The sequence below is a fragment of the Aulonocara stuartgranti genome, assembly GCF_965226115.1.
Source record: "Aulonocara stuartgranti genome assembly, chromosome: 5".
Classification (NCBI taxonomy): Eukaryota; Metazoa; Chordata; class Actinopteri; order Cichliformes; family Cichlidae; genus Aulonocara; species Aulonocara stuartgranti.
In genome coordinates, this window is record NC_138943.1 from 21540387 (window position 1) to 21561401 (window position 21015).

General features: G+C 41.0%; 1 protein-coding gene across 2 annotated transcripts in view; it reads left to right on the forward strand.

The window, feature by feature from the left end:
- The first annotated feature begins 384 nt into the window (after positions 1–384).
- The window catches only part of col7a1 (collagen, type VII, alpha 1), a 55281-nt gene continuing 34650 nt past the window's right edge, over positions 385–21015 (forward strand). Inside the window, exons 1-36 of one of the 2 annotated variants that reach the window (XM_082533113.1) lie at positions 385–858; positions 7781–7853; positions 7966–8146; positions 8234–8390; positions 8489–8582; positions 8694–8852; positions 8943–9100; positions 10047–10176; positions 10487–10606; positions 11442–11597; positions 11840–11959; positions 12054–12203; positions 14456–14572; positions 14766–14912; positions 15006–15131; positions 15242–15388; positions 15647–15769; positions 15941–16207; positions 16318–16461; positions 16599–16730; positions 16829–16975; positions 17180–17314; positions 17424–17573; positions 17656–17792; positions 17905–18031; positions 18157–18300; positions 18747–18913; positions 19144–19185; positions 19373–19399; positions 19490–19534; positions 19873–19992; positions 20071–20142; positions 20246–20281; positions 20368–20421; positions 20517–20594; positions 20811–20924. In XM_082533113.1, the coding sequence (XP_082389239.1) occupies positions 7790–7853; positions 7966–8146; positions 8234–8390; positions 8489–8582; positions 8694–8852; positions 8943–9100; positions 10047–10176; positions 10487–10606; positions 11442–11597; positions 11840–11959; positions 12054–12203; positions 14456–14572; positions 14766–14912; positions 15006–15131; positions 15242–15388; positions 15647–15769; positions 15941–16207; positions 16318–16461; positions 16599–16730; positions 16829–16975; positions 17180–17314; positions 17424–17573; positions 17656–17792; positions 17905–18031; positions 18157–18300; positions 18747–18913; positions 19144–19185; positions 19373–19399; positions 19490–19534; positions 19873–19992; positions 20071–20142; positions 20246–20281; positions 20368–20421; positions 20517–20594; positions 20811–20924 (4287 nt within the window). In that variant the 5' untranslated portion in view covers positions 385–858; positions 7781–7789. The remainder of the gene's footprint in view (positions 859–7780; positions 7854–7965; positions 8147–8233; positions 8391–8488; positions 8583–8693; positions 8853–8942; positions 9101–10046; positions 10177–10486; positions 10607–11441; positions 11598–11839; positions 11960–12053; positions 12204–14455; positions 14573–14765; positions 14913–15005; positions 15132–15241; positions 15389–15646; positions 15770–15940; positions 16208–16317; positions 16462–16598; positions 16731–16828; positions 16976–17179; positions 17315–17423; positions 17574–17655; positions 17793–17904; positions 18032–18156; positions 18301–18746; positions 18914–19143; positions 19186–19372; positions 19400–19489; positions 19535–19872; positions 19993–20070; positions 20143–20245; positions 20282–20367; positions 20422–20516; positions 20595–20810; positions 20925–21015) is intronic. The other variant, XM_082533112.1, reaches the window with a different exon arrangement.

The window sequence follows — 21015 nt, forward strand, 5'->3', positions numbered from 1 at the left end:
ATGTTTATTTTTGGAGCCTTCTGGGAAACTCTTCTGCATTTCCTTTTAAGCAAAGCCTCATTTAAAATCTTCTAACTTTGTTTTTATAATAAACAAACTCCACAAACCCCCGAAATAAAGTTGCAGCACCCTGGTTAAGAAGCTGTTTAGAAGCTAGCCTTGAGCATCATTAGCACCACATCAAAGTACAGGCATAGAAAGGCTGTTTTTTATTACAGTTTTTGTTTTGTTGAGGAGTTTTAATGTACAGTCTGAGATCATTGGTTACACATTTTTCAGTTAAACTAAATATTTCATTAAGTACTAGTCACTATTGTTTTTGTTTTGTGATAGTACCACCGGTGCACATAACTTTTTCCAAGTCGGTCTACAGCAGGATAAAAATCATGTGACCAGAAGTTTTCCAGGTAGAAGTAACGAGATTACTGTTCACATGTAAACGGTTGCATGGGCTGCTTTTCAGTCAGCAGCAGGGAGGGACGACAGGAAAAGAGAATGAGGTTAAAAAAAGGCAGTAGAAAGGGAGAGCTCAGGACTCCCCTTCAGGCATCCGAGCAAGTCTGGACTGTTCTGCTCCTGCTTGAGTTCAGCCCACGCTGAGCAGCGCTGCCTCGGGATTCAGAAATAGCGTTCACATCTGACGGTCCTCCACCGGGATGCAGCAACAGGATCTGGGCGTTTGAGCTCCACTGGATTGCTTTTTACCTTTTTTGAAGTTGTGATTTTGGACGCCGGGATTGTGATTCTCGTCTGTGTGGTCAAAATACTGCACGGAGATCCAGGGCTGGTGGATATGCCACAGGTGGAAAGGTGGGGAGCGGCAGGCTGCAGTCGGGTGCAAGGAGAAGAGATCCCCAGGTAAGATAAGTGGAAACTGTGTTCTGTGGGAGCCCTTGTGCTTGGGTGCAGTTCGTGCACAGTTTGCATGCATTTCTACACTGAAGACTACTAATGACAGTCTATATAAGAATGCTATGCATGTGTGCACTGCATTCACTTACTCTGCACACCTTGCAGTCTGGTAAGCGCAACTGTGCAAATGGGGGAATTACCCAAACTGTAGCCAGTACACCGCCCCTTTAAGCCCATCGCTTTGCCATCAGAAAAAAAAAAAAGCTTCACTTGGCACAAGAACATCCAGAACATTCATCACCTAATTTTCACCCTTCTCATAATTACAAGTGTTTTTAAATGCTTGGCTTTTCTGTATTCTGTATGATAACGAGAATCAGGCACAGGAGTCTTAATAAATCGTAAGCGCCACTGCCTTTTGAATGAAAGAACATAATTTTGCTCTGAACCCAAATCCCTAGATTAGTTGAACTAGACGTTCATAACATCTTGACCTCAGCTGAACTTTTATAGCGAGAGGCCATTATTACACCATGATGCTGCGAAAGAATCTCCCTCCTACGTTTCCTCCTCAGCCTTTTGTATCTTGATTGGTTTCAACTGTCTGTACTACTTCTGAGGACATCATTTTCTTTGCTGTGGTTTGGCTCAGACAACAGCAAAGAAAAAAAAAATGCCTGAAAATATTTATAAGGAGTGATTAGAGTCTTCCTCACAGCCTCACATGCACCCTGCCACTTTCTCGCTCTCTCTCCTTTTAATTTGCTGCATTGCTGCAACCATGCTTGGTTAACTTTTTTGGCGTGCCACTGTGGTAGTGGATGTCTCTGGACTCATCCCAAGTGTGTCATCCCAAGTAAGGCCTGCTGCTGCTGGTTACCGCGTGTGCTTAATGTGTGCATTGTCCAGCATTTTCTATTCAGGTTTTAGGAAAAGAAAGTTGCTTTAACAATTTTATGAACAATGGCCCATTTTTACTCGTGCTTAGGTTTCTCTTTCTCTGTGTTTATGTTGGATTAAACCTGTGAATTTGACTTGTCTCAGTCCATTAATGCTTTTGAATGAGACGGATAACTTCTCATTGAATGTTGTCATTTCTCAGATGCAGTCAGTCTGGCTTTTGATAATAGTAATACAAAGCTAGTGAGATGCTTAAATAGGAGGATAAGACTGGAGCTTATTTTGAAACTTGTTACAGCAAGGGGTCATGGATAAGATTCAAATGTTGCTGTTACAAGGTTTTTGTTTTGTTTGGTTAAAGGAACCATTATTGTTGGAAGTGGGAGATGATATATTTGACTTCAGGGGTCAAAAAAGTCTGCATTAGCCCTCCCTCTTTGTTTTAATTCCCTAATGGCCTCGGAGCAGCGCTTGTCTCTAGTTGCCAAGATCAACCTTTGGGTACAAAGTACACAAGATCCTGAGCGTTTTAGCTCGAGACTTTGAGTAATTTACTGTGACATTTCCACCCCGTTTGATCCTTCCATCCCCTTGTCCACTTGTGTCGCTCTCTGTCCCCTAGACTGATGTTATGCTGGCTCTTACACAATCCTGCTCTCTGTCACAGCACAGTGGCCTGTGTCCCGCTGCCCCCCTGGGAGAATGGCATCTCTACTAAAAGTGTAGCTTTTAGAAAGCATAGTCTAGCTCCTGTACGAACTTCCAACAGAAGCTTTAGGATGAGTATTAAACAATTTCCACAGGTTTAAATGTCTTTTACTTCCTCTGTCTGTGCTGTTATGCACACATTACTTTTTCTTTTTAAAAATGACTTCAAGTCAAGTCAGGTTGCTTTATTGTCGTTCTAACCATGTACAGTACACAGTGAAACGAGACAATGTTCCTCCAAGACCATGGTGCCACATATAATATATAACAGACAATCAACACAGGACTATATAAAGTGCAATGTGCAAAAATTGCAAAAAAACAAAACAAAGACAGTGTAACACCAGATAGAACAAGACAGTGCAAAAGACTGAGCATTGTGGAAAAAGTAACTTGGTGTATGAAGGTGTGTGTGTCAGTCCTGTCACTGAGTGTTCAGGAGTCTGACGGCTTGGGGGACTTGTGTTTATGAAGAAGAAGAAGCAGTCAGCTTCTGAGCTTTTGACCCTTTAACCCTCTTGATTGGTTTATTTGCCAAGTGGCTAGTCATGGGTGTGGTCATGCCCATAAGCCAGTTCATAATTTACACATTCCAGGTGTGGAAGCCAGACTAGACACGTTGTTAATATAGACTTGATGAACATCTATCAAAAAAACATTCAGAAATAGGTCACCCCACAATTGGCTTGTAAATTGGCAGTAATTACTTGGAAGTATTTCTACCAGGACTTTATGTGAACAGATTTGTGCCTGAAAATAGAAAAGGGTTTGTGAGTGTATCGTGGGAATAGCAAGAAGAAGAAAAATCCATTGTTTGTAGTCCATTTAACATTTAGTGCAACTTTTAGTCATAAGATGGCGTGTTTGGTGACATCTTAAATCGCATTACAAAGTGGTAAGTTAGCCACTGTACTTCAGAAAAGGCTGGGAATATAGACTATAGTCTCAAAACTTGGCTTACAAAACCAGCAATAAACAGAACTTCTATAGATTTCCTACAGTGAAAAAAATAACATAAAAGGTAGGAGTTATAGGTACATAATTTAAATTTGTAGGTGTAAGAGCCTCAAAATAGATGCTTTGATTTTTGAAAAGGGAAAGAGGGGTTACATTTGGAACATATTAAGCTTCCTGTGTGTGATGTGGGATGTGTTTCGGACAAAAATAAACATTTATCAGTGATTATGAGCTTCTGGCCTCAAGCAGTGTTTGAACATTAGAAAACTCAGTGTGGTGTGTCTTAATGGTTTTTATCTAACTTTGGATTCTTGAATATTTTTTTTGTCTCTTTTCATTTTTAAAATAATTTCACTGGACAGTATTTAGCAGATCTGTGCAGTGTTATTGTAGAAATGCACGAGTCCTGATGTATTTACAGTAGATAATTACAGCAGAATCTACCAGTGAGCTTTAGAGGTGGTGTTAGTAGGTATTAAGAAGGGATTTGTGGTTTCAGAGTTGCTGCAGTTAAACATGTGTGCACATCAGGAACCGTGAAATGCAAACTTTCCTCCAGAAGTCCCTAGAAAAGTGCACATTTGAATCAAAACGAGGTTATAGATGTTAAAGAATAACCTTAAAGTTGATGCACTCTTTGTTGGACTTTACATAAACTGTAACTAGATTATTTGAAGTCTGAGCAAGCCTCTGCTGTGAAGCTGGGTGTGGCAATCCGATGATAATAAAAGCTTTCTTTCAATGTGGAATTTTACCAGCTAGCTCAATATAACATCTTACCTCAGGTGCGGCTACAAGATCTTAAACTGCATTTAGTAAGTATACATGTATGTTATTTAACCAATCATATGACTGGTTTACATTCTGTCATAAATCAAAATGGCAGTTTGTGACCATCAGACCACAGAGTGTAAATTAAAGGTGGACACCGTGGTGTCACCCATTGTTTGCCGACTCAATGGTCAAGTCACTTTTAATTATGCAGTGCATTTAAAACAGCAGTTTACCCCAAGTACTTTCTAAGTAAGGCAGACATAGACAAATTAATATTCCAGATCTTGAAAAACTTTCATACCAAAACATAAATAAATAAATAAACTTACCTAAACAAACAACATGATAAAAACTGAAAAGCAAAGCAAAAATTGAAGCTTCAACTTTAATGAAGCTTTGGCTGCCTCTAATGTTAATTGTGTTCACAGCCAGTGACCATATTTGGATGAACCACCAATCAATCAAAGCAGCCACACCGATAAATTTAAGCCACTTTCTAAGGGGATAATTATGCGTAGACCTTTTAAACATGGGTTTCAATGCTGTTTTTTGGGGCTTTTTAAAATAGCACTCTCTGTTGATTATGTGTCTTTTGGAGCTAGTCAAGAAGCTGTAGCCTTTATTATTTTTCGGTTTAGGAGGTTACTGCTTGCTTCTGACAGATCAAGGCTAAGACTAATTTAAATTCCAATTATTAGAAAATAGTTGTTTTCCTAATGAATTTAAAAGGTAACATAATCTATTTATGGTAAGGGTTAAAATAAGAAGTAGCTTTGATACTCAAAGTACTGCAAAAGTTTTCTGTTTATTGTGAGTCTTATCAAGTTTGGCAGCATGTGTCTTTCATGTGGGTTAGCTCTGATCAAAGCTCGTTGATAGTCAGTCTGGTTTTGGTCAGTGTTGCAACAAAATGCCAAGCTATAAAAGTCTCCAAATGTCAGACAATGTTACTGTTCTTTACATTCAGGCTCAGAAAATCACTCCAGTCTGATGCTGTCCTGCCACCAACATATGTAATTGGTTTGATCCACTTAAATGTTTTTTTTTTCATGTTTCCTTCATTATATTGTGTGTTTACTTTAGCTACCATATCCCTACAGAGTAGATCTGATGTTTCTGTCTTTGGCTCAACATCTGTCAACTATTTTCAGTAACTTTAATGCTGTGCCTGACTGCGTCAAAGATGAATCAAAGGTTTTCATGAAAACTCCACACCCACATCCAGAATGAATTTCTTCACCTAAAAAAAGCTGTCACCAAAATCATATTGGAAATTTCTTATGACCAAAACATGATAACAGTGAGATACACTGTAGAGAATAGTAATGCTGCAAGACGGTCTACAAGTGAATCAAGGATCTGTTGGATTTTTTTCCAGAATGGTGCATATTGGCTGTAAGGATCTGCCATCTGCATTCAGACATACAGTGGCCAAAGAGAAATATGGAGAAAAGATACGTTAAAGCTTTTTTATGGCCAAACTCCAACATGAGTTACACTAGTGAAGTTTAAGAGTGGATCTGATGCTCGCTGTAAAAAATAGTCTTTTCTGACCACTATCCTTTGAGCAAAGATGGAAGGTGTGTGATGCACGATCACATGTACAGAAGCATGTATGCTCTGAATATGCATGTTATGTGAAGGGTGTGTGTGGAGGGAAGAGAATGAGAAGGACAGCTGTTAAAAAAAAAAAAATTCAAACTCTTGTGTAAATTAGAAACATGAACGGGAAGTTTTGTTTGACACAGAATGAATGCAGACTTTCTTGCTGTGAGCTTGAAAGTTCTGGGTTCAAACGCTCCAGTTAGTTTGTGGTCTTTCTGCATGAAGTGTGCATGTTTTCGCTGTGTCTGCATGGGTATCCTCTGGTAACCCACGCTTCATCTTACAGTTCAAAGGCATGCATGATTCTAAATTGAATGTGGGTTTGAATGTGCCGTGGGTCGGTGATCTGTCCAGGGTATACCCTGCCTCCTACCCCATGACAGCTGGGAGAGGCTCCATCATCAGCAAGGATAAGTGGAAGCAAATGGATGGGTGGTTGCATTTTATTCTTTTAGGATCAACATGCACAGAGGTTCGTAGAGTGTATGTAAAAGATGGATAGCCTCTGGTAGGGGTCGGTGATATAACCTCAAAATGATATCACAATATTTAAAAGGAATTTGCAACAATAACTGCTTAACGCTTTAACAATAACTAAAGGAGCCTGTGCAATATTGTCACATAATAAAATATATTAAATATTAATAATTTCCACCTGACATGTTGTATCTTAGATTGAACCTTTTAAGCAGCTACCTTAATGCCTTTTTTATGTTAAAGCAACATCAGGCTTGACTTAAACATTGCTTTTCCTACTTTAATAAATAAAGTGCAACAAACTAAAACATATAAGAATATACATTTACTGAATTGCTATTGTATGAGTAAAATTACAAATTGTCCAGGGTGGCTCAGCTCACTGTTTGCTGCTGTCATTTGAAGTAACACTTGCTTCTCCTTTGCCTGCTCTCACTGTGAGTGCACCTACTCACCAAACACACAAACTGCATGCGGAGTGGAGCTAGCATGAGACAGGTAATAGTGAAACAATCCACCTAAGCTGTTTAGTTATGTCAACTCACTTCCCAACATATAAAGAAAAGCTGGGGGTGTGAAATACGGCACTCTGTGTTGTTGATCTTTAACTGTTCTTTCCCTTTGTGGTCGTTAGCTGTTTTACTGGAAACTGCTGAATGCAAGAGGTGGACTCATACAGATCAGCCTGTTGCTTTTTGGAGTCCATACCTAGTGAGAGACATGCAAGAATATGACAAGTAAAAAAAATTAAAAATATACCATGTAAATCTTGTTGTTTAAGGGTTGGTATTAGTTAACGGAGCTATATATAGTATTTACTTTTTTTTTCTTCTTCAGATTTACAGGGTTTTTTGGGGTTTTTCTCTGAGGTCATCATTCACTATAATATTTAAAACAACACTCAGTCATATATACAAGGTTACTAATTTCTAAGTGCATGCACAATGCTTTCTTTCAGGTCTTCTTGTTCACGTAATGTGTTCGTGTAGTGGTCTCTTCAGTGATGATGAATAACATTAATAGTCCATGAGGTAATATGGGGTGGTAGGTATTTGGACACTTTCTCACCAGGTGTGAGAGCTTCTTGGTGCAGTGCAAAACCTGGACTGCAGGACAGACTGGTATAAGAAAAGAGACCTCACGTGTTTGTGTTACAGGAAAACATGTTCAAAGTAATGAGGCTGACAAGAAATAAAGGCTGTCAGGTAGGTCAGAACAGGTATAGGCAGGAACAATGACTAGAATCCTAAGAAAATGCAGACAAATTACTGGATTGAACTACCCACAAATTATGCTATGGAACAAATGACTAATGAAATCCAGCTGAACAAGAAGAAAGTGGCAGTCAGCAGAAACCGGATTTTCAGTGTTGATGTTTACTATTAATAGATAGTGGTTAACAGAAATGAAGATGATATTAAAATATCTATATACAGTTTGTAATTTGTTCAGACTGTTTTTAGAGATGATATTAATGATAATATTACCTGTTCTTTGTGTGTCCCAGGTTGTGAAGATGTGGAGTTGGGTTTTCACTGTAACTGTCCTGCTGTGCTCTGTGAAACATGCTGAAGCTCAGGGTAAAATGCCTTTTGTTTGAATTAACTTCACTTTACCTTACTGTCACATCTTCCCTGACAGACATAATGTTTTATGTTGCTGTTTCTAATTCTTGTCCTTTATGTCCATCAGACAGGTGTGATAATGTACAAGCTGCAGATATAGTTTTCCTGGTTGATGGCTCTTCCAGTATTGGCCGACCTAATTTCCTGCAGGTTAAGGGCTTTATGGCTGGAATTGTAAAGCCATTCGCCAGCTCCGTGGGCGAGTCAGGGATTCGGTTCGGTGTTGCACAGTACAGCGACACCTCGAGGTGACTGAGAGTAATTAAAAACAAAACAACTAAAAAACACATGGCAGGTGCTCAATTGTATATTAATGCACATTTTTCCATCATCAGAGTCGAGTTCACGTTGACTGCCTACCTGAATGGCACTGAGCTTGTCAACGCTGTCCAAAATATAAACTATAAAGGTGGAAACACACGCACTGGTGACGGCCTTAAGTTTGCCTCTGATAACTTCTTCAACCCCGCCTCTGTTCGGGATGTTCCAAAGGTCTAAGGAGTAGCTATACCATTATGATTGATAAATTATTATCTATTCAATGTAGCAGTTCTAGCTAATTTTATCTATGGACCCTCTTTAACTTTCAGATCATGATCCTAATCACAGATGGGAAGTCACAGGACAATGTGAACGAGCCAGCACAGAAGCTGCGCAGTCAGGGAGTTCATGTTTTTGCAGTTGGTGTGTGTTTTATCTGCAGTATTTCCTCAGTTATTCTGAATAATCTGGAATTATACCAGAGCTTCAGGTGAAGTGCTTTGTTTTCTTTGACAACTATTTTGTTTTTAACAGGCATAAAGAGCGCAGACAGGAATGAACTGGCTCAGATCTCGTCCCAACCCAGCAGTGATTTTACCTTCTTTGTTGGGGACTTCAAACTGCTGAACACGCTGCTTCCTCTTGTGAACTCTCAAGTTTGCACGAAAGCAGGAGGCGATTATGCTAGCGACGGTATATTTAACTTTAGAATTCAAAGAAATTAAACTGTCACAATTATTGTAAAACTACATGTGATTTTAACTGTGTCTCCTCTCTTCTTAGAGGCGTTTGTTGGTCCATCCAACCTGCAGTTCATAGGCCAGACGTCTGACTCTCTCAGGTTCCGATGGAGTCCTGCAGGGGGCCCTGTGAGTGCCTATGTGATCCAGCACGTGCCACTCACTGGTCTGGGTCAACCAGTCATAGCAGAAATGCGTCAGGTGAGTTCAGGGGTGCGACCAAATAATCAGATTGAAGTGCTTCCTTTATTATTTCCTTTAGTATAGGATACACCTTTACACACCACCTGATGATTCACAAGAAATTATCAACATGATTGACAAGTGGAGCAGATTGCATAAACGTTACATTTTAAGTTCATTTTTCATTTATTGCCGTAAACTACTGATGTGTTTAGAATTTTGTAAAACACAGCTTAAACAATTATAAAGTGTATTACTTATATCATAGTATGTTTAAGATTCACTATAAATTGATTTGCATTAGTTACTGTACATCTACAGCTCTATTGTATCATTAGTTTTTTAATCAGGTTAGCTGACACTGAATTGGATGTGACTGATGGATTAAATTTTATGCTGGTCCCAAAAAGATTTATTAAACAAAGGAAGAAATGAGTTATACAGGATCTTTTCTTCAGCAGGAAAAAAATAATAAAAGAAGATTTATGTCATTTAATAGTATATAATATATTTCTTTTAAAATGTGCATTTTGTGGTTCATCTTTGAACTTTGTTGTTTTTATATGGCTGTCACCTGCCAAACGAGTCTTCTAATTCTCCTTCGCACGTTTCTTTCACCCCATGACTTCTTCCACTGATGTCGAGGTAACGTGACCTCAGGTGTTGAAGGATTTTAGAGAATGAGCAAAGGTGCATTTATGTGACCTACACTGAAACAGTTAATTGCAGTTTTACGAGCCAGACGAAATCCTGCTTTGCTCGAGAAGCATGTGTGTTCAGGCTGAGTATAAACATGTCTAATGGGTGGATCTTCTTCAAGGAAAAGGAAAAATTAAAGTGTGGCAGAGCAAAGCATTGCATTCACTTCTGTGTACCTTGGCATGATGGTGATGATTTATTTTTCAGTCATACACGTGTTTTAGGAGTCTCAGTTTACAAAGATCACCCCTGTCCCAACCTGCAGGATAGTGTCACTGCCAATCAGAGGACCTACACTGCACGAGGTTTAAGGTCAGGAACAGACTACCTGGTGACTGTCATCGCCCAGTACCCCAACAGTGTGGGAGACTCTGTTTCTGCCAAGCAACGGACCAGTGAGTACAAAGTGAACGACTCAACAGAGACACAAGAGACTGACAAAACACTTATGAATGTCAAAGTATCCTTGGGCAAGTTACCGAACCCCAGTTGTCTCTGATTCATCCATTAATCAAAGTGTGAGCATTTGAATGTTGGTTTAAGAGTGGCTAAGAATCGGAAAAAGCACTTTTATCAGTGTGAGTGTCAATACATGAATTAGCTTTGTAATAAGAAAATGCTTTGAGTTCTCAGATTAAGTAGACAAGCGCTAGATAAGTATCGGTCCATTTGCAATATGAAATAGCCCATTTTCTCTTCACATAGGGTCATTGCCAGGTGTCTCCAGTCTGCGCTTGGTGCAAGCAGGTTTCTTCTCTCTCACTCTGGGCTGGAATCAACCTTCAACTCCTGTCCAGGGCTACAGAATCACCTACGGACCACAAGGTCGGGCACACATGTATTTGTTCTGTTTCCTGCCTGTTTTGGTAATCCGTTCTTATCCTATAATGTCAGAATAGCCCTGCCACGATGTTAACCTTGGCAGAATTATGAAAAAAAAGGAAAAGAAGTCAACACTAGTCAATTACTGTTACTTTTTATGGCATCCAGGGGCCATGCAAAGGGTGTGTAGCAGTATGTGTTCAGTGTGATCAACATTAGCTTCGGTAACATCTAACTTCCCTCAGGCACTGGCTGTCAGCTGGGATGTTTATAACCTTATAATTACCTAAAATATCAAATACATTTTATCATCGCTGATCATGAAGCTCGGCAGACTGAGAAAACTTTTGCTTATGTCATGGACTGTGAGTCATTTTGTCTTCACATTTATAGCACCCGGGTGTGTCAGGAGGTCTGGGTGGGTGCTTAGGCTGTGATTCAGGAGAGGAAAGTGGGCCCCGAGGGCTCATATAAGCTTTTTCTCTCACCACATGCTGTGCCAGTATCAGTTCTTCTGAAGAATGCCACGCTAAGCCACCCTGTCAATCTTGCACTGCCACGTCAATGGGTGCATTGTAGTGAGCATGCGCAGCATGGAGTGATGTTCCTACCTATTCACAGTGCACCGTTTGACATTTATAATACAGTGAAACCAGGCAAAGATAGACACCTACATTCTGCACAGGCACACGGCCTTTCTCAGTATGCTCGAGACTAATCAAGCACAGGCGAGGCCCTAAAGGCAAAAACATTCTGTCTGAATGTTCGAACATAGCGCACAGTATAATTTGCGATTGCTCTTAGGGCATTTATTAGTTAATTGCTCTTCTCTGTGTAGGTCAGCCGGCAGCTCAGCTGTTGGAGCGGACACTGTCTGCAGGCTCCACATCTGTCACCTTGGAGTCACTTCAGCCCGACACAGAGTACGTCATCAGCCTCTACCCCTTGTTCCCACGAAACTCTGCATCCCCGTCTGTCCTCAACGCCCGCACACGTGAGTTCGTCCTCTCGCCTGCTGTTAATCCTTTTGCCGCTGCTATATAATGTTCCTGTAATGTGAGCGACCATAGTCAGGAGGTAAAATACAATAAGTGGTACAGTTTGCCACAAATACACAGAAATGATAAATTATAGTGCCTGATCTAAGTGATACTGTCTCCTTGTGTTGACCTTCAGTATTTATTTAACATTATTTAACATTATCTTCACGTCTCTCTGTTTATGTTTTTGTGCTAGTGAGCCTTGAGGTTGTGCAGCAGTTATCAGTGGAGACGGAGTCAGAGGGCAGTGTTCGTGTGCGATGGCGAGGTGTCAGCGGTGCGAGGGCGTACCGTCTGGTCTGGGGACCGTTTACAGGTCGAAGGACACATCAGACATCATTTTTTTTAACAGCATTTATTTACTGCGTCACATATCTTTACATCTTTGTCTTTGTTTTTTGTTCACTTAGGTCGTGATGTAGAGACCGTGGAGGTCGGTGGTGACATCAACTTCTACACGTTGTCCGGGGTCCAGCCAGATACTGAGTACATTGTTACTATTATCCCACTGTACGAGGGAAACACAGAGGCCTCTCCAACAACGGCCAGATTCAAGATAGGTAGGCGTGCTTTCAGTTGTCTGCCACACCACCAAACTTCTCCTCTGTTCTCATCCCATCAGTGACTCACAGTACGTTGGGGCAACAATCTACTTTCCAGTTTTCCCGTTTCTCTAGAAACTAATTGTCATAAAGAATGCTGTTTGAATTTTGCTCCTGCCTTCTATCCTGTCCTGCCAAGTGCAGCAGCAGGAAGAAGATGGGGAGAAAAATAAAGCGATAGAAATCCTCCTTGCGGTTTATCTCTATTTTAAAATGTCTACATGTGTTACTGTTTAGGGCTGTTTTGTTTGGGGAACATTTTGTAGCACACCTACGCCCTCGTTACACACACACACACACACACACACACACACACACACACACACACACACACACACACACACACCATCTGCCTCTCGTGAGCAGTTCCCATATGCTGTCTCTTCATTTGGACCAGTGTTACTTGAGTCACTGTGGGGACACAACACTGAGCAGTGGAGTGATGGGAATGGAGAACTGGAAACTTTTTTGTGGCTCAGTTCTGCCATCAGAGGACTAAGATGTATACAACATGTTCTCTTAAAGCACTTTGTTGTGTGTGTAAGCTTCAAGTTACCTTTTCATTATCAAACTTTTCTTTGACCTCTGGACCTTTATCGGACACACATCGATGTAGTTGCAGCTCAGTTACAAGAAAAGTCCTGTGCTCATTCACAGCATTGGAGAAATGTGTTTGTTTGTCTCGTGGCTGCCGACCTGTGTGATGATTTCTTGTCCACTACGTTGACAGCCTCAGGGCGGAGGTGTGGTATTAAATCTGTTTCTGATTTACTTAGCTGTCAATCATTACACTGCTTTCTTGACACTGTAGCTTTAATGCAATTTCACAAAAGATTCCTCAACCACGAAGATCTGTTTTGACACGAACGTGTAAAATTTGCATATGCAGGCTAACATACTGCAACTGGCTGCTGTACAAATGATAGATTTTCAATGGTTTAAGAGTGGCATGCATGTCCATGTTCACTTTTGCTCTGTAGCCACTCAGATATCCAGTTATATCAAAAAGAATAATGTGCAACACCTTGATTATTATCTTTTGTCAGACATTTGGTTGTTGCTTTGCTGATGTGTTTGTCCTGTTGCATGGCCAAATTTAGCTGTTGGACAGATGGCCTCAAATTTGACTTTTATTTTTAGAATACTTTGATTTACAGAGGCATTATGGTTGAGTCAGTGACTGCAAGGTGCCCAGGTCTTTTGGTCAAAAGAGACTAAAATCACCCCTCCACCTCTGTGTTTGTGCTAATGTGCCGTGTTTGGTTGTCACCAAATGTGGTGCACTGTACTGCTCCAGAGTTCTTGTGGCTTGTTCAGATGCAACTTTGCAAACCTAAGCCACACTGCCATGTTCTTTTTAGAGAGAAGAGGCTTTCCCCTGGCAATGCTTGTAAATAACCCATACTTGTTCTATCTTTTTCTGATTATACTGTCATAAACTTTCATTTAACATGCTAGCTGGGGCCTGTAGAGACTGAGGTTTTGTTTTTTTTGCAGTTTCTCTGAGCATTGCACAGTCTGACCTGTGGTTGAATTTGTTAGGATGTCCTGGGAAGATTGTGAGAATCTGTTAAAACAGACCTGAACGTCTTTTTTTATGAAGGTGCTCACAATTGCTTATGACCAGTTAATCAAGTACATTTGATTCGCAACAAATGCCTGGTACTTACCCTATTTACTGCTATAAAAATTGTACTTGTATCAACTTTAAAGAAGGCAAGTTTCATGTTCGATGGAGTTACTTTCAGTCTTATAATAATCTATCACGACACCATATGAAGTGTGTCTGGGAATAGATCTTTGTGTGTGGCTGTAGCTCTCGTGGTAGACTAGGTGTCCAGTAATCATGGGCATCTATTTAAGTGCAGAAGCGTCTTTCAGTCCTCCTGGCACAAGATACAAAAACAATAAGTTGCTCTTATTTAGTGTGTGTGTGTGTGTGTGTGCGTGTTTGCACGCATGTGTGTGTGAATTAGTGACTGTGGAGTAAAAAAGCTCCAGGAGTCCATGCATGTAGTAATTCTGCAAGAACAGAATTTGTAGTATGGCAAATGTACCTTGAAAGTGGGTTTGTCACCCACTATTTATACTGAATGGAAAGTCTGCAGCCATTCTAAACAGAAGATGCAATTACAGAACATAATAAGCCATCCCATTTACATATAAACATTTCAAAACATATTGCATAATGTATTATTTTTTCCCCTCAGAGCGTCAAGAGCAGCAGGTCCTCAGAGCAGCTATCACCAGTCCCTCCTCTATCCGCCTCACCTGGAGACTCATTCAGTCCTCTCAAGGGTATCGGCTGGAGTGGAGGGAGGGGGAAGGTTAGACATACATATACCATGAAAGCAAAATTTTAAAAATAAATTCTTATGATTTTTTCCCAACTTTGCCAGCTTTAGTTTTGTATTCTATTATATCCCAACTTTAAATAGAAACAGAAAGCATATACTGCACTGATATTATATATAGAGTGAGAAAAAGTTGATCCCTGTTCACTGTTCTTTTGTGCTTTAGGAGGCCCTGTCCGGAGCCTGTCCTTTCCAAGAAGCACCACCAACTCTGTGCTCACAGGCCTGAAACCAAACACAAAATATATCTTCACCTTGTACACCCTGTTCGAAGGTCGTGAGGAAGCCACACCTGTCTCCACCACATTCAGAGGTCCGCCTTGAACCCTAAACTGATTTTGGATTTACTGTATGGGTCATAAACATGCTGATTGTGCCAGAATCACTTTGACCCTTGATTTTGCAGAGGAACAGCCAGTGGGAAGGGTTTCCAACCTGCGAGTGGTGGAGTATCTGGGCAGCACTGTCAGACTTGGCTGGACCGGTGTAGCCGGAGCCACACAGTACAGAGTTATCATCTTGAACACTGACTGTACGCTGAACTTAGTCATTTAAAAAGAAAAACAAATCAATATCTTCTGTTGCCAAATGAATAAAAACATGATTGGTGGTAAAATTTCTGTATGATTCATGTCATGTCAGCGCAAACAGAAGAAGTACGACTCATTCCTGGAAACCAGACGACCCTTGACCTCAGAGACCTGATAGTGGGGGTCTCGTATGGTGTCAGTGTCACGGCACTGGTGGGAGAAAACGAAGGAGACCCGGTGACTGTCAATATCAAACCAGGTGAGTTTGGGAAGCTACTGACATTCTGATTCTCCTGTGTCTTTCTTTTACCTGCCAATTTCAGCAACAACAAAAAACAAACAAACAAAAAGATCATCACATTCACTTGACTCAATGGCAGATGTGTTTGTTTGTTTTTTATCTTTGAAAACCTTGGACCCTGAATGGACCTCTGTGAAGTTCAGGCTTTATCCACAGTTTTTTCCTTAAAAGCACCGTGATGCTATATTTTATTAATCATTTTATTAATGATTGCAGAGCAAGTTGTGGGAAGGGTGACTAATCTGAGAGTAATAAATGCAAATAGTCGGAGAATTCGAATTACCTGGACAGGTGTTACCGGAGCAACGGGGTACAGGGTTACTTGGAGACAAGGCAACAGTAAGTGTTATGTATATAAATATTATCTCATATATATATATATATATATATATATATATATATATATATATATATATATATATATATATATAAAAATCGTTTAGATTTCTTCTCTGTTTTAGCTTGATTAATTTAGATTTTTTTTGTAACCCCATGTTCTCCCTTTTGTAGGTGCAGAACAATCCCGTACTCTGGGAGCGGAGCTCACGGCCTTCACCCTAGAAGGCCTGCAGCCAGATGAGGCACTAATAATTGGTGTTGCAGCTGTTGCTGATCAGCGTGTTGGAGAGGTGGCCACGCTGGCTACTCAGACCAATCCCCAAAGTGGGTTATTGTCTGGACTTCGTGTCCTTGACATCACGCCTCAGAGAATACGCATTACGTGGACACTTTCCTCGAGGGCAACTGGGTATAAGATCACGTGGCGCCGTGATGATGGTTTGTAATTATTTGCATTAAAAGCAAATGCATGCATTTACATGGAACCACATACATGATTAATAAATAAAAGAATGTGTTAGTGTCAAACAATATTCTGCTCGCTGCAGGAGTCGAAACTAGTCGTAAAGTTGATGCCAGTGTTTCTACCTACACTATCGATGGACTGCAGCCAGATTCGGCTTACACAGTGCAGGTTTCTACACTGACTGGATCTCGAGAAGGGACTCCTGCAGTTCTAGATGTCAAAACAGGTATCTCACTAGATCAGCCAAATACCCAGAACAACAGGTGCAAAGTGTATCTTTTTACATAAACCTAGCTGTGAGTGTGGATTACTTGGAATATTTTAAAGTAAACAATGCTTAGTATTTCCTGATCCTACTCACAGAACCAGATCAGTCCACGGTTGGGACTGTGACATCACTGCAAGTCCAGGAGGGCCGCGGAGAGGTTGTCCGAGTCACCTGGGTTGGCATGCAGGGAGCAACATCTTATCGTGTGTCTTGGAGGAGAACAGATGGTGTGTGGTTTTGTTTCTTCTTTTGTCTCTTCTGATATTAAGGTGTTATAAAAGCTTGTTTCTCTTAGATCACTCACTCTTGCTGTGTTTTGCTGTAGGTGGTGAAGAGAGGAGTCAGCTGGTAGCTGGAGATGTGACAGCAGTGGATTTAGACCAGCTGGACCCTGGAGTTCAGTATGAGGTGCAGGTCATGGCTTTAGTCCAAAACAGAGAGGGAGCCCCGGTATCTGTCAGCGTTACCACACGTGAGTCCTGACTTTTGGATATAATTGCAGGAAATGTGTTTTAGAGGTAATTCACAAATACTGATTGGTGCTAACATAAACCTTCAGGAATATGCAGGGTTCTGTGAAGCCTTGCTGCAAAATCTCAAATTTCACAGAAAACCGTTGAAATGTACAAAACTGACTGATAAAGGGGATAAATTGACTACATCTGAATGCACACAGCTGGTGATTATACCCCGCCTTCATTGCCTACCACAACTTTACGAGTGGTAGAGGTTACCCAGGATTCTGTGCGGCTAGGCTGGAGTCCTTTACAAGGTGCCACCGGATATATTCTTCGTTGGAGAGAAGAATCAGGTAAGGCATCGCGGTATACATGTTCACTTTTTTGTTTTGTTTCAACTTCTACATGCTTGCATTGTTAACATTATGCATTTCATTTAATCCCACTGTTCACATTTCTCAGATAGTGGTCGAGTCTTGTCCGTCACGCTGCCTGCTTCATCTAGCTCTTATGAGGTGCCCGGGCTGCGTTTGGGCCTTCGATATCGATTTAGCCTGCAACCCAACTTTGCAAGTGGACTAGGAGGGGAAAGCTCTGTAGTTGGACGCCCTGGTAAAACAAACACATGTTCTTTCATATGCTTTTGTTTAAGAATGCATCGCTTACTAACCCTGACACACACCTCTGTTTGCAGTGTGTGCGCTTGGGTCTCTAGATGTGGTGTTTCTGGTACCTGCGTCCACTGATCGTATTAATCTTGCAAGACCTTTACGTGAATTCCTCACAAATACAGCAGAGTCTCTCATAACTACTGGAGCCCTCAACACACAGGTACTTTTTGTCAAAAAAAAGTCTCACAACAGATCAGGGAAATGCACAACTGTTTTTTTTCCAGTCCTTTTTTAGCTTTTACTTATGGGCTATTTTTTTAAATCTGTTTCAGATTGGGGTTGTAGTATATGGTTCTAGACCCAAAATATGGTTCCTGCTCAATCGCCATGCCAGATCTGACACCCTTCTTCAAGAGATTCAGTCCATACCCTTTGATGAAAGCCCAGGGAGCAACATCGGTTGGGATTTTTGTCTTTCTCCTTATCATTTCTGACAGTCCTTTGATGTTCTTACTGAGTGCCATCTGAGCAGCTACTTTGTTTTGTGCGATGACATTTGTGATATTGCCTGTCACCCTCTGCAGGTGAGGCGGTAACATTCACCAGACAATATGTCCTGACCCCATCAGCTGGACGGAGACTAAGGGTCCCTGGTGTTGTTGTCATCATCGCTGACAAACGTTCCAATGACGACCTGAGCCTTGCAGCCAGCAGTCTCAAAGCTACAGGTTTTCTTTCAGAGGATCACTGACATGAAGTCACAATATTAACAGAATATAATAGAATGACAGCTGCTTTAACTTGGATGGGTGTTACTGCCTGGTCCCTATGAAGGCAGCATATTTGACAGAATTGGAACAGTTTAGTTGGGACATATCTACCACAAAAGTGTGTCTAAAAATGTAGGAAGCCATGTGTTCAATCTAAAAATAAATGAAAACCATTAATAGAATGAAACATCTGAAAGCATCTTGAACAGAGCCGGACACACTGCACATCATGCTGAGATATGCCGAGTATTTGGCATATCAAATTTTAATAAACAATTTAATTAATTAACAATGCTTACAAAATAATTCCACAAATAGTTTGTTCAATTGCAGTACACTACAGACATGATCTTTTCTGCCTTGCAAACAAATACTGTTGATTTTTCTGTTTGCATGTTTGCTAGGTGTGAAAGTCCTAGCTGTTGGTGTCGACCAGGCAGACACTGTGGAGCTGTATCAGGCTGTGTCAGATGGCAACAACAACCTCTTGTATACAAGCTATCCAGCGCAGCTGAACACGCTACAATCTAATCTAGCCGACTTGCTCTGTGGTATTGCCAGAGCGCAAGAGGTGGGAAGAAACCAGAAAAAATATTTTGTTTACAATCTTGAATTGGAGTTAAGCTTGGTGTGATCTGGACTGACATGTACTTAAAAAAAGAAGAAGGCAAACAAAACAGCTAGTTTTCCAGTAACTATTTAAACATCTGTAACACTCACATTAGTGAATATGTGTCGATTATTTTAACGGTGATAAGAATTAAAGTCTAAATCTCAGCTGTTTCTGTTGATGTTTTTTAGACTACTCAAGATACAGATGAGTGCACCATTCAGTGCCCTCGGGTAAGTTATTGTGTACCGTCATGCTGTATTTTTACATTTTATAACCTATAACCACAAACTGACTGATGTAAGCTGCTCCGATTAATTGCTTGTTAATTATGTAACTGATAAAAGCAAGAGCTTTCTTCTGTTGCCGTTCATATTGTAATTTCTAAATCTTTGGTGTTATTTTTTAATTTTCTTTTAGGGTGACAAGGGAGAACGTGGAGAAAAGGTATTGAAGAGCTGAAGTTGCACTTTTTTTTTCTCCAGTGGTCTTGTTCTTCAGCTTTTAAGATGCTGTTTCCTTTGTTTGAACCCACAGGGTGAGAGAGGCAGAGATGGTGCAGATGGACGCAAGGGAGAGCCTGTGAGTCATTTAATTGTACTGAACTTGATGATTCAGTTTGGCATTGCAGTAGTGCAGTGTTACTGCAAATGGATATTGATATGACATTTTAGCAAGCGTCCAGTTATTGAGTGTAAAGTCAGTCCAGGCAGGCCACAAAGTCTGGTTCTGTCGCAAATCCAGCAAATCAATATCAGCCCACAACAGTGTTGGCTCAGCTGAACGTGTTAACTGGCAGCTCTACACAGGTTGTGCTGTTTAAGTTGCTTTAGCCTGCCTATGGTTAATGCAAATCTGCATGTCGGTTTGCAGTCCACCGCCATGCTAGCTCTTTCTTGACAATAGCAATCTTCATACAGGGTCGTGATGGTTTGCCTGGGAGAGATGGCCCCAGAGGCCCTGAAGGTCGTCCAGGAACACCAGGCCAAAGTGTCCCAATTGACCCTTCGCTAGTGGTAAAAGGAGAAAAGGGAGAGCGAGTAAGTGTAGCTGAAATCATTCTAAACCATACAAACCAGCCAAAACAGAAGCAAACTAATATGCCGTGTTCTCTTTAGGGTTTTCCCGGTATTGATGGAAATCCAGGGTTACCAGGGCGACCAGGTGCCCCTGGAAATGCAGGTGTTCCTGTGAGTAGAGTGACTGGAACCCACAGATTAACTGTTTATGATTTTGTTAGCAGCGAGTCAATAAAATACTGTTACTTATTATTATTATTTTTTTACTGCACAGGGTTCACAAGGCTTACCTGGTGTCAGAGGAAACCCAGTAAGTAGCCCCAGCCGTCCTGTACCAGAGAGTTGTTGGTGACCGGGTTTGAACTGCAGTGTTTCCTTTGTTTTCTGTTGTTCTAGGGTGAACCAGGAACACCAGGACCACTGGGGCCCAAGGGTGATAAAGGTGAAAGGGTGAGCTTAAAAACGTCTTAACCTTTTTTTTCCAATTCAGAAAAAAGGTGAAGTATTATTATTCCACTGTTTACTGCACTTTGTTGATATTTTAGGGTGAACCAGGTTCTGTGACATCTGGTGGTGGGGGTCTTCCAGGGAGGAAAGGAGAACCAGGCATTCCAGGAACAGATGTAAGAAAAGCACCAGATAACCAGTCAGGATGTTTCTTATGTTGACATTCACAGCATTCTTTAACTTCTTTTAAATAGCCAGTGTAATCCTAAAACCCACAGTGGGCCAAAGTGTCACCTGTAAAATCTTAGGTGTAGAAGAGAGTGTAGTTAAAATGGTTTGTATGGTCATCCATCATTCATATGTACTGACTTGAGTTTTTGTTGTGTGGCAAGGGTATACCAGGTCGGCTAGGCAGGGACGGCACCAAAGGAGAACCTGGAGTTCCAGGGACACGAGGCCAGGATGGTCGCCCAGGAATACCAGGAACACCAGGGCTTTCAGTCAAGGTTTTTCTCCTGCATTGTTTCGCTTCTACTAAGAAAAATAGATTTCCATAGTTAATTCTTTTGACATCAGATTTCTAAAGTGCCCTTACTC